This window comes from Hyla sarda, chromosome 5 (genome assembly GCF_029499605.1).
Source record: "Hyla sarda isolate aHylSar1 chromosome 5, aHylSar1.hap1, whole genome shotgun sequence".
In the NCBI taxonomy this organism is placed as follows: Eukaryota; Metazoa; Chordata; class Amphibia; order Anura; family Hylidae; genus Hyla; species Hyla sarda.
In genome coordinates this window covers 321,520,857-321,533,798 of record NC_079193.1, presented here as the reverse complement: position 1 = coordinate 321,533,798, position 12,942 = coordinate 321,520,857, and the positions used below count along the sequence as shown (strand labels likewise).

Here is a 12,942-nt window from a genome sequence, read left to right as displayed (position 1 = left end):
CTTCTATTAAAAAAATCTTAATCCTTCCAGTACTTATTAGCTGCTGAATACTACAGAGGAAATTATTTTCTTTTTGAAACACAGTGCTCTCTGCTGACATCATGACCCCAGTGCTCTCTGCTGACATCTCTGTCCATTTTAGGACCTGTCCAGAGCATACTGCAGAGGAAATTATTTTCTTTTTGGAACACAGTGCTCCCTGCTGACATCATGTGCACAGTGCTCTCTGCTGACATCTCTGTCCATTTTAGGAACTGTCCAGACCACCATGTTTTCTATGGGGATTTTCTCCTACTCTGGACAGTTCTTAAAATGGACAGAGGTGTCAGCAGAGAGCACAGTGGTCATGATGTCAGCAGGGAGCTCTGTGTTCCAAAAAGAAAAGAATTTCCTCTGTAGTATTCAGCAGCTAATAAGTACTGGAAGGATTATGATTTTTTTTAATAGAAGTAATTTACAAATCTGTTTAAATTTCTGGCACCAGTTGATTAAAAAAAAAAGTTTTCCACCGGAGTACCCCTTTAAAGCACCTTGTCAGTCATTAAGGGGTTACTGATTGACTGTGGGGGACTTTAAAACGAATAATGCTGACATCAATAAACTGTGATGATGTTATGAATACATACTGTATGTCATAAAGTCTATAAAAGAAATCTATGCTGCCATGATCAGAGCCATACCTAGGGAATCTGAGCTTCGTCACCCTATAAAATGCCTAACATAGTCTCATTTGGGGGTTCTACCCAAGAAAAGGGGTGGTCAGCGTTAGACCACTCCTGGGTAAGCCAATGTAATAGACACCAGTCCTATGAAGTCCTTTCATTTTTAACACGGCCTCTGAAAAATGAAAGAAGCGATCTGATTGGTTGCTATGGGCAACTGGTCAACGTTCCCTCTGCACGGTTTGATAAATCTCTGCCATTGTTTATGTTGTTTTTAGTAAATCTACATATTGGCATTACTTGTTAAGCCAAAGTGAAGAACAACCCTCCAGCCATGGTTCTCTAGAGGTTTCCTCCACTGGGGGTTATTCTTTCCTAAATGAATGCTGGGGGGAGTTGGTGATGACTCCTCGGGGGTCAAGGATTTGTCATTTTCAGTGCCATGTGAATTTAAATAAGGACATAAATAGAAGGAGCAGTCGTCACTGGCTCCAATTCCCGTAACTCCAGCCTTTTATAGCCTGAAAGGAAGCACCTGAAGAAGCACCTAGGGGGAGATTTATCAAAACCTGTCTAGAGGACCATAGCAACCAATCAGTTTGCTTCTTTCATTTTTAACAAGGCCTCTGCAAAATGAAAGAAGTGATCTGATTGGTTGCTATGTGCAACTTTTCCTCTGGACAGGTTCTGATCAATCTCCCCACTAGAGTGATGTGAATGGCTATAACCAAGCACCCTGTTTAACCTCGTATTGGCATTGTGCTAATGCTGTTTTAATGCCCTGAAAATGAAGAGAAGCTGCACTAGATGGAAACGTGAGTGCCTCTTTTTTTTCCTATTGTTGAGTTTAAAGGGGTATTCCAGGAATTTTTTTTATTTGACTATGCTACAGGGGCTGTAAAGTTAGTGTAGTTCCTAATATAGTGTCTGTACCTGTGTGTGACGGTTTTCTCACAATTCTTCTGTGATTTTCACCCCACTATTTATTTTTACCAGCATACAAAATGACTGTTGTCTCAGATTTTTCCCAGCTTGCAATGCGGCCGAGACCTGACATCACTAGTTAGCTGATGACAGGGAGCCTGTCTGCTTCAATGGGTGGAGGGATCGCTTGGTGGGAGAGAGATCAATCTGCAACTAATGCAACATCTGTAGGCACCCTGATTGAAAACCACAGGTCTTTTGAATGGATGCAGCTCATTTATGTTTCAATGGGTGGGGTGGCTGATGTGTGGGAGGGAGGAAAATGGGATTATGGGATTTGTAGGCAAAAGAAGAAAACTCAAACAGGAAATACAAGTTCACAAAAAGCTAGCCACAGTGTTATGGTAATCTCACAACACAGCCATTTAGCCCCAAGACAAGCGCAGATCCTTCCTAAGCATGTCCATTACTGTCTGCCAGGTACATACCAAAATCACCTTATGGTGGAGAACCCCTTTAAATTTAAATTAGGCTGTGACCTTTTTTGGCCTGATTACAATGTGCTCTGGGGAGATTTATCAATTGCTGAGTTGCCCATAGCAACCAATCAAATTGTTTCTTTCATTTTGCAGAGGACTTTTCAAAAATGAAAGAAGTGATCTGATTGGTTGCTAAGGGCAACTCAGCAACTTTTCCTCTGGACAGGTTTTGATAAATCTCTCCGTGTCTTTATTTTGAAGTCTTTGGTTTCTTTATTTTTTTTCTTGGAAGTTGGGGTCCATGACATACTGCATGCGCTTCCATCACAGGGCAAAAAAAAGAGCAAATGTGTCACACAAAAAGTGAGGTCTATCGCAAGCCATTCTGTGGAAGGGTAGAGGACCCAAAAACCTTTCCTTCTCCTCTGGGCCAGAAGGCACCCGCACCTATCATGCTCTTGGCTACAATCTGGACATAGAGCCAAAAACTTGGCACCCTGATGAAGTGAGGACCCAGGATTGTAGGGTGGCAAGGAACCTGAAAGCCAAAGGCTGTCTGAGCATGCTGGGAGTTGTAGTTTTGCAACAACTAGGATAGCTGTTAGGGTATAAAAGCAACCTGTACATTTCCTGGAGCTGATGATAGTTTCCAAATTTATAAAAATGCCTTATTATTTCTCAGTCAAGAGTCAAGGAGGTGGGGCTTAGCTGCTCAAGTGCCACAGCCTGGCACTCCTCCTCGCTTGCTCTCAGACCCTCCTTGACTTTACATCAAGGAGGGGGATGGGAGATGAGAATGAGTGGGAAGGTGTGGCAGGCTGTGGCACTTGAGCGATTCAGACCGCCCCCTTGACACTTTGCTAAGAAATAAAAAAGGTGATTTAATAAAATTTGGCAAACACCATCAGCTCTAGGAAAGGTACAGCTCGCTTTTATACTCAAACTCTGGACCTCCAACTATTGCAAAACTACAACTCCCAGCAAGGCCGGACAGCCTTTATGCTGGGAGTTGTAGCTTTGCAACAGCTGGAGGTCCACTGTTTGGAAACTACTGCCCTTACAGGTATCCACTGTTGTCTTGGTCACTGTTTTACCCATACAGGGATATCAGGAGATATTGGAAATAATTGTATATAGGTGAGAACTACAAGTATCAGCCAGTCTAGGAGGCACATGAGATGGTGATCAAAACAAGTTCACAAAGTAGGGAAGTTGCCCATGGCAACCAATCAAATTCCAGCTTGTTACATCCCAAATATGAAAGCAGCGTCATGATTGGATGGAAGACGGATACACTCTGCAGCGGTTTTGAAAGTTTTCCTTCTTAATATCTCATAACAGAAATAAAAAATAGAAATACAAATCCCAGCACGAAACATCACACCCCAGCCAAAATTGGAACCACATGTCCCAGGATATTCACCCTATACTATCTGTGACGTAAAGCTTTTTACTTTCTGGCAGCGCCATCTTTCTTCCTGGTTCCGCCAGCAGCTCCCCCTCCCCACGTGATCGTGACGTCATCCATGGTCCCGTCCTCACCGGGTTCTGTTATACGGATATGGCTGCGGGGGCGCGGATCTCCCTCCAGAACTGGGGACGGCGCCTAGGACGTAGCTGTATCACCGGGCTGACGGGCAGGGGCTCCTCCCGGTCTGTGAGCACTCATGTAAGCGGCGGGCCGGGGATCCAAGGGCAAAACTACAACTCCCAGCGTGCCCCCAATACTGCGCTCTACCAGGGAATGCTGGGAGTTGTAGTTTCACCACGGCTACAGGTAGCGCTGACATAATGCAAGGCTGTAACAATTATTCAGCTGACTACAACTCCCTACTGTCTGGGCATGCTGGGAGTTGTAGTTTTGCAACAGCTAGAGTCATCCCAATAAACTAAATAGCATATTGATGATTGGCTGCAGTACTCGGCTCTACCACTAGGTGTCAGTACACTTTTTGCACACATCTACAGGGACACGTCCTGTACAGTGAGATCACTGGCTACTACAACTAAAGAATGTTGTCAACATTGCTTTATGGGACTTGTAGTTCTACAGTATTCTATCTTTTCCCAGCTGTGTTGTGTTATAAACAGGTACTGTATGTAATATAGAGAGTTCTTTAGCCCCATACAGTACAGCTGAACCTTTCCTGGATACTTAGCAGCAAATCCATATAGAAATGCGTAAATAAAATAATGCATTGCTTTTTTTTTCATATGAATTTTCTAACATCTTCACTGTATAGAGCGGATGTGGAGTTCTAAGGCTTTATTTCAGGTGCAGAACAACGCGTATCGAGGGGGCACCCCTCTTCGTCAGGTACGATTATGGAAATTTTTTTTGTCCAGAATGTATATATTTTTTTTTTATTAATTTTTTTAGGTACCATGTTTGCGTATATGTGATAAATTTTTTTTAGTAATTTTTTTGGGAATATAATGTGACAAAAAAACTAGCAATTTAGCATTGTTTTCTCTTTTTTTTTTTTTTACGCTCACGCCGTTCACCGTATGGGATCTTTATCATTATATTTTGATCGGACATTTACGCACGCGGTGATACCAAATATGTTTTATTTTTTTACACTTTTTGGGGGTAAAATGGGAAAGAGACTATTTACATTTTTATTAAGGGAGGGGATTTTTCTAATTTTTTAAACTTTTTTTTATTTTATTTTTTACACTTCTTATATCCCCATAGGGGACTATTTACAGCAATCATTTAATTGCTAATACAGTTCAGTGCTATGTAGAGATGAGCGAAGTTACAGTAATTTAATTCGTCACAAACTTCTCGGCTCGGCAGTTGCTGACTTTATCCTGCATAATTTAGTTCAGCTTTCAGGTGCTCCGGTGGGCTGGAGACTCTCTCCTAGGACTGTATCCACCTTTTCCAGACACCGGAGCACCTGAAACCTGAACTAATTTATGCAGGATAAAGTCAGCAACTGCTGAGCCGAGAAGTTTGTGACAAATCAAATTACTGTAACTTCGCTCATCTCTAGTGCTATGCATAGGGCATAGCACTGATCAGTGTTATCAGTGATCTTCTGCTTGATCCCAGACCAGAGCAGAAGACCCCAGGAGACGGACAGAGGCAGGGGACCTCCGACCACCATAATGGATGATCTGATCCCGGCGGCAGCACTGCGGGCGATCCGATCATCCATTTAAACGCCGACCCTGCAGCAGATGCCGTGATCAGTATTGATCACGGCATCTGAGGGGTCAATGGCGGACATCAGCGTGGTCACTGATGTCCGCATTACCGGCGGGTCCCTAGCTGCTGATAGCAGCCAGGACCTGCTGCGCATGATGCGAGCACCGTGTCGGTGTATAGGACATAAATGTACGTTCTGTTGCGTTAAGTACCAGGATGTATATTTAATCCTATGTTGTTAAGGGGTTAAAGCGGTACTCCCCTCCCCCAGCATTCAGAACATTATCTTCCGAACACTGGGTGCAGGGGTCGTGACTTCACGCCATGCCCCCTCAATGCAAGTCAGGGGAAAGGGGATAAGATGTCTAGGGGCGGAGTACCCCTTTAATGGTCTTTCTGCTGTGTATGAAATTCAGATGCGGAATCGTTTTCTACCAGACGATTAAACATGTTTATTCTTCTGGCGGAATCCCGGGATAAAAACCTATGAAGTCAATGGGACTTTTTTTCCTTATGAAATAAGTTTGGAGCCAATTTGATGCTGAATGTTCCTGCAGGTCAAACCCTAAAAGTGCCTGATCCTTCCCCTGATTTCCTTAAAATCTCCGTCAAATTTTGCACCAAGCAGAAAATGGCAGAATTTGCTGAATTTCCTGACTGTGATGATCCCTAAAAAAACACCACAAAAGGGTGAAAAACCCAAAAGAAAAAAAGCCATGTGAGTTTGGCATGTCATACATTTTCTGACCCCCCCCCCCCCCCCCCGCACGCGTGCACACACACACACACACACACACACACACACACACACACACACACACACCAAAAAAGCCAGATATTGAGTATGTCGGTTTAAAAAAATTAAGCGTACCTGTCAGATCCCACAAAAAATGTAACTCAGTACTATTCCTGACCATGTACATTGTAATTTTTATGCCTCTATGGCCTTTATTTATTCGAAAAATCCCTCTTTTCAGTAGCTCAGTGTTAAAAATCCTCTTAAGGGAAGGGGGGGTGTCCCTCCTTGTGGTGGTGGGAGATGATTGGTGTGTGGTGTTAGGGGGCGTGTCCCTTGTGGTGATTTGTGTGTCTGTTCAAGCAGCCTTGTCCGTGAGTCATCTCTTGTCCATGACCCATGGACAAGCCTGATGCTGCTGCAGGACTGGTTAGTGTCCCAGTAGGTATGGGGACCCCTAGTGGTGAGATTTTCAGGAGACCCTTTTTTAAATTAGATATTCAAAAAAAAATTAAACAACAATATTACAAAGGTCTTTAATTATCAGTAACAATATATAAAAAAGTTTTGGGATCTGACAGTGCCCATTAAAAAAAAAAAAAAAAATAATAATCCTGACCTGATTTAAAGGGGTATTCCAGAAAAAACTTTTTTTTTTTTTTTATATCAACTGGCTCCAGTAAGTTAAACAGATTTGTACATTACTTCTATTAAAAAAATCTTAATCCTTTCAATAATTATCAGCTGCTGAAGTTGAGTTGTTCTTTTCTGTCTGGCAAAAGAGCTCTCTGCTGACATCTCTGCTTGTCTCGGGAACTGCACAGGGTAGAAGAGGTTTGCTACGTGTCATCTGAGAGCACTTAGACAGAAAAGAACAACACAACTCCATCAGCGCATAAGTACTGAAAGGATTAAGATTTTTTTAATAGAAGTAATTTACATATCTGTTTAACTTTCTGGTGCCAGTTGAGATATATTATATATATATAAAGTTTAGTCCTGGATAATGTCTTTAAATTGTACAAAAATGAAACCAGAATCCTACTCCCCTCTGTGTTCATCTCTACTTTATGTATAAGGTCTTATATTTTTGTTTCTGCTGTAGGTCCAGGGGAAAGGTGCCTTATTGGAGAAAAGTTTCGTGCTGTCATCCCTGTCTGTGCTCGCCATTGGAGCCTATAGATGGAAGAGCAGACATGCTGTAATATACGCCAGTATTAAAGGTGAATGTCTATTTAATGGCACGCACTCGGTGTGCCCCCCACTACCTGCTCCCATGATGGACTTTGTTGCCTAAGTTGTAGGCCCCTTCCTCCTGTGGCAGCGCTGTCAGTGGAGTCGGTTATGATGCAGTGCTTAGTCTGTAGTCAGTATGGGTGTTCTCCGCGGCCACCATATCTGACTTACTTATTCCATTATAGTCTATGATTGGGTTTTCCACCTAGGGTTCCTCGAGCTGTTGCGAAACTACAACTCCCAGTTGCTGTCCGGGCATACTGGGAGTTGTAGTTTTGCAACAGCTGAAGGTACGCAGGGCAACATGTCAAATGTTTTTACAAATGACAGTCATCAGTGTCACCTGCACTAACCTGTCGGTACAGACAGCTGGTGCAGGTGACACTGATGATAAAGATACTTACCTGGTCCTGTTCCGTGCACTGGTTCTCCTGCAATCTTATGCTTTATCCCCTGTTCCAGGGCCAGCTTGGAACATGGGCGGAGCTTAGTGATGTCACCGCTGCTGTTCACTGCTGGGTCCCGCTGCTAGCAAACAGCAGCGGTGAGGTCACTAAGCTCCGCCCATGCTCCAAGCCGGGCCCAGAGCTGAAGATACTGAAGAGGATTACTGGAGAACAACAACACTGAACAGGACAAGGTAAGTACCATTGTCTTCAGTGTCACCTGCACTACCTGTCTGTACTGACAGGTTAGCGCAGGTGACACTGATGACAGATTTGCTTTAACAATCAATGTGCTCAGATCCTATCATGTTTAAAAAAAAATAATATATATATATATATATATCAGTAAATAAACACATTTATACAAATAATAAGGATGTCATACATTGAACTGTTTCCTTTGTATTTAAGTTGAAGATGTGAAGGAAGAAGCAGATTATCTCTATGGAGCTGCGGAGACGGAGAAGTTATACGAGTTGCTGAGCCAGTACGGGGACAGGTAAAGTGTGCGCCATATTGGAGCCCTGCACGGGACTGTTTTCCTAATCCTGCTCCTAATGAATTTCTGACCATCACTGCCCCTCAACATGTGTGTTCCACCCCCGCCCATTCTTGCAAACATTTTTACAGCTTCCTTAAAGGTGCCTAGTTATAAGGGGTAGAGATACTGGAAGCTTTCCCAGGCTCCTAAATGGCACATCTGCTTAGTGCTGCAACCAACATGGCCACCAGTAATTTACCGGAACTATTATGAGTTCTGAAATGTGCCTGTGCATACATAACTACTGTTATAAGCAGGTATGCCATTCAGGAGCATAGAAAAGCTAGATAAGAATGTGCCAGGCTTTTGAATAACACATCTGCTTATAGCTGTATCACATTACACACAGGCACTTCACAACGCTTATAATAGTACCTGTTATGGTGGCCATGTGGTTGCTGTACTAAGCAAATATGTTTTTTAGGGGCCAGGAAAAGCTATGTGCCACAGTCAGACCCTGTAATGACTCATGAGCCAATAATCATTACTGTCACATTTCTATAAACAGCCATTCAGGAGCATGGAAAAGCAGGGTAAGACATTCTCACCTAGCTTTTCTATGCTTCTGAATGGCATGCTATAGAAATGTCATGCAGTACAATACATGCTATTGTGTGTGCACAGGGCACTGGTGGGCACCATGGACTCGGAGTGCAGTCAGAGTATATGTTGGCATCCTCAGTACATTAAAGGGGAGTTTTAGACATTTAGGGGGAGATTTGTGAAAACCTGTCCAGAGGAAAAGAAGCTGAGTTGCCCATAGCAACCAATCAGATCGCTTCTTTCATTCTTCAGAGGACTTTTATAGAAAAAAAAATGAAAGAAGCCGATAATGCCCCACGCACCGTGACCGCCGCACTGTACCGCGACCGCCCCCTGACCCGCCGCACCCCCCACCGCACTGCCCCGGCCCCATTGCCTCCCCCATCCCCGGTTTTATAATTACCTGTTCCCGGGGCCCACGCTACTTCTTGCTCCTGCTGCGTCCTGTGTTACGCTGTGCGCACAGTGACCGCTCAGGAGGACGCCACCGGAGCCAGATGTAGAGTGGACCCCGGGAACAGGTAATTATAAAACCGGGGATGGGGGAGGCAATGGGGCCGGGGATGGGGGAGGCAATGGGGCCGGGGATGGGGGAGGCAATGGGGCCGGGGATGGGGGAGGCAATGGGGCCGGGGATGGGGGAGGCAATGGGGCCGGGGATGGGGGAGGCAATGGGGCCGGGGATGGGGGAGGCAATGGGGCCGGGGCGGTGCGGCGGGTCGGGGGGGGGGGGGGGGGCGGTCGCGGTGCGGCGGGTCGGTCTCGGTGCTGTGGTGGGGGGAGCGGTGGGGGTGATAGGACTCAGGACCCCCGGACAGGCAGGGGGAGAGAAGCGGGTGGCGGCGGCGGTCTATGGCACCGCAAAATCCACTACAGTGCATTGATTTAAAGTGCCCGCTATAAAAGCCAATACTTCCCTCGCTTCCCGGTGCTGCAGCTGGCACGTCACATTGCCATTCAGGACAATGAGTGACGATGTGATGTATTGTCTGCAGTGCCAGGAAGTAAAGTTAACCGGACGTTGTAATACTGGAGGCTGCAGGGGAGTGAGGGGAGGTAAGTATGGGCTTTATATTGTCAATTGCTGAATTACCCCTTTGATATCTAAGCCGTACGATGAGATGTTGTGTAATGATCTACAGGACTGTATCTATTCTAGTCTAATGCCGCTGTCTTTTACTTGTCAGCACTGATGCTGAAATCCTCTGGAGACTTGCCCGGGCTTCTAGAGATCTGGCTCAGCTCAGCAAGACTCCCCCCGACGACAAGAAACGATTGGTGTACGAAGCCCGAGAATTTGCCAAAAAAGCCCTGGAAATAAACGAGTCCTGCTCAGCAGCGCATAAGGTCTGTGTATATTCACCTACACACAAAACATAGGAATCGCTGAGCAAAGAGGTGGGTGAAGGAAACTCCTTCCCCTTTTTTAAATTAGGGCTGTGTTTTCCAAACGGCGTGCCTCCAGCTGTTGCAAAACTACAACTCCCAGCATGCCCGGACAGCCGAAGGCTGTCCGGGCATGCTGGGAGTTGTAGTTTTGCAACAGCTGGAGACACACTTCCTGGGAAACACTGTTTTAGGGTGATAAGTAAAGGTTGGCATACACTACGACAGCGGTCTCCAAACGGTGGACCTTCAGATGTTGCAAAACTACATCTGAAAGTTCCAGCATGCTGGGAGTTGTAGTTTTGCAACAGCTGGAGGTCCACAGTTTGAAGACCACTTTTTCCCATTAAAAAATAATCATATAGTTGTATAGTACCACACTGGTAACAAGTACTTGGGGGGCCAACATAATAGTCCGTAGATTATGATGAGTGTTGGATAATTCACGAGCTTTTGGACTCGTAGGGCCTATGGAAATGGGCTGCCCAAACCAGACCACCATTTTCAAATAGGCAAACGTATGGATGAGAGGTTATGTTTTCCCCCCTGCTGATTTGTTGTTTCTTCATGTATACAATTTCCTTCACAGTGGTATGCCATATGTCTCAGCGACGTGGGAGATTATGAAGGCATGAAAGTGAAAATTGGAAACGCTTACATCATAAGGGATCACTTCCAGGTAGAGGACACAATGGAAGAATTGTATAAAAGGGTAGTTAAAAGGGTATTCTGGGATTTTTTATTTGACTTTGCTACAGGGGCTGTAAAGTTAGTGTATTCTAGGGATCAACCGATTATCGGTATGGCTGATATTATCGGCCGATAATCACGATTTTGGGCATTATCGGTATCGGCAATTACCTGATCCCAACATTCAGTTTGTTGTTCTATGGGGGATTAGTCTCTAACCTAATGTGCCTCCAGCTATTGCAAAACTACAACTCTCAGCGTGCCTGGACAGCTGCCCAGGTATACTGAGAGTTGTAGTCTTGCAACAGCTGAAGAGCCACAGGATGGAGACTACTGTCTTAGAGAACAGCTGAGAAGAGCCAAATATAGTAATAATTTTTATTTTTTTTGCCATTATAAGGGACAGCCTATGATTTTTGCTGGGAAGCATACACACAGCCAGGATTCCTAAGAATGTTGTGTAGTTTTCTTTTGTGTTTTTTTTTCCTGACAGGTATTTTTCCATGGTATTTACTAAGTTGGCGATTACTATTTATTTATTTTTTAACACCTGTTTTGGGCTGTCAGGTTTTCCAGAGCACAAAATCACGGCATTTTATGTGGGAACATTAGTAAATATGTTGGGATTTTTCAAAACTGTAGGGGGGGGGGGGGGGGTTTGCTCTCTTTCAGTTTTTTCAGTAAAATTGAGAGTTGGTCAGGATTTGGCGATTGTTTTTTATTTTTTTTTTGGTCGCAAAACCAGAAAAAGATGACATCAGTAAATGACCCCCATTATCTTTTATGCCATTATATAAACAGACTGCACCTTTCATTCCAGAGAGCCATAGAGCTGAATCCAAACGATGCCACCACTATTCATCTTATCGGTGTTTGGTAGGTAGAAATCTAAATATGTGATTTCAGTGATTGAAGTTTTAGATAATGCTTCTGTTACCTCCAGGGGGCGCCACTTTGTGCTGCAGTGCAAGTCTTTTTTTATTTTATTGTTGTCTCTGACCTTTCCCAGGATTCCATGCAGCAAGAGACAGTATGTTGTAAGTCACATGGTCTACAGGGGGTGTTGCTATGCTGCAGTGGGTGGGTGGATAGCAGGGTGGGAGGGATTTACTGAAGTAATGCTATCCACCCTCCCACTGCAGCATAGCCTCGCCCTTGGCAGGATTGGCTAACTTTTTTTCTAATGTGTATTGGAGCCATAAGGTACTGCCAGGACATCTCTAATCTCCAGAGAGAACAGAAAGCTCATAGGCATAAAGAGTCAAGCATTAGAAAGTCCTAAAGGGGTACTCTGTCCCTAGACATCTTATGCCTTATCCAATGGATTGGGGATAAAATGTCTGATCATGGGTGGCCCGCCACTGGGAACCCCCCGATCTCCCTGCTGCACACGGCGTTCGTTTAGAGCATCGGGTCCAGCGCCAGAGGCTCGTGACATCATGGTCACGCCCCCTCATGCAAGTCTATGGGAGGGGGCGTGACGGCCGTAACATCACAAGCCTCCGCCCCGCATCGCCAGTCATCCAGCACAGAGCAAAGTTTGATTCGTGCACTGAATGTCTGGGGTGCTGCAGCAGAAATCACGGGGCGACACCACAGACATCCATGGATAGGGGATAAGATGTCTAGGGGCAGAGTACCCCTTTAAAACCCACACACCTTTTTTCTTTTTTTTTTTTTTAAAGCAAACTCATGCATTGCCCCAGGTGAGGTCATTGGACAAACCCCACATGGGGTCCTGATAAGCCGTCCTCATTGGAGATATGCTTGGGGCAGCTCACCCACAGAACTGCATAATAAATAGCCATTTTAGTGGTAAGCCAGGCTTCTATTTATCAGTGTTGCATTATTTCTTCTCCCTGTCTATTGGATGCTTTCTCATGTAGGAGTGGGTTTGGAGGATTTGGTCTTGGATATACTGTTTGGATTTTGAGTTTTTCCAAGGACCCTACCTGGGGTCAGTAACTGTGTTCCCATATTTTGTAGGTTTTAAATGTTTTTAGAATATGTTTCTCTTACTTCAGTGTTCATGCATAGGAATTTTTGGTAGTTTATGGTAAAATGTGTAAAAGCTGTATTCATGATACAGATTTTCAGAGCTGCAGTAGTTGTCGCTTGGTCTTTGCACTCTGGTTACCAATG

General features: G+C 44.6%; 1 protein-coding gene across 4 annotated transcripts in view; it reads left to right on the top strand.

Moving 5' to 3' along the window:
- RMDN1 (regulator of microtubule dynamics 1) overlaps positions 1–12,942 on the top strand; it is a 69,723-nt gene that overhangs the window by 42,694 nt on the left and 14,087 nt on the right. Inside the window, exons 1-7 of one of the 4 annotated variants that reach the window (XM_056522290.1) lie at positions 3,606–3,734; positions 4,309–4,382; positions 7,064–7,181; positions 8,052–8,139; positions 9,912–10,071; positions 10,700–10,789; positions 11,621–11,676. In XM_056522290.1, the coding sequence (XP_056378265.1) occupies positions 4,314–4,382; positions 7,064–7,181; positions 8,052–8,139; positions 9,912–10,071; positions 10,700–10,789; positions 11,621–11,676 (581 nt within the window). In that variant the 5' untranslated portion in view covers positions 3,606–3,734; positions 4,309–4,313. Of the gene's footprint in view, positions 1–3,416; positions 3,735–3,755; positions 4,157–4,308; positions 4,383–7,063; positions 7,182–8,051; positions 8,140–9,911; positions 10,072–10,699; positions 10,790–11,620; positions 11,677–12,942 lie in introns of those variants that run through there. The other 3 variants (XM_056522288.1, XM_056522289.1, XM_056522287.1) reach the window with 3 other exon arrangements.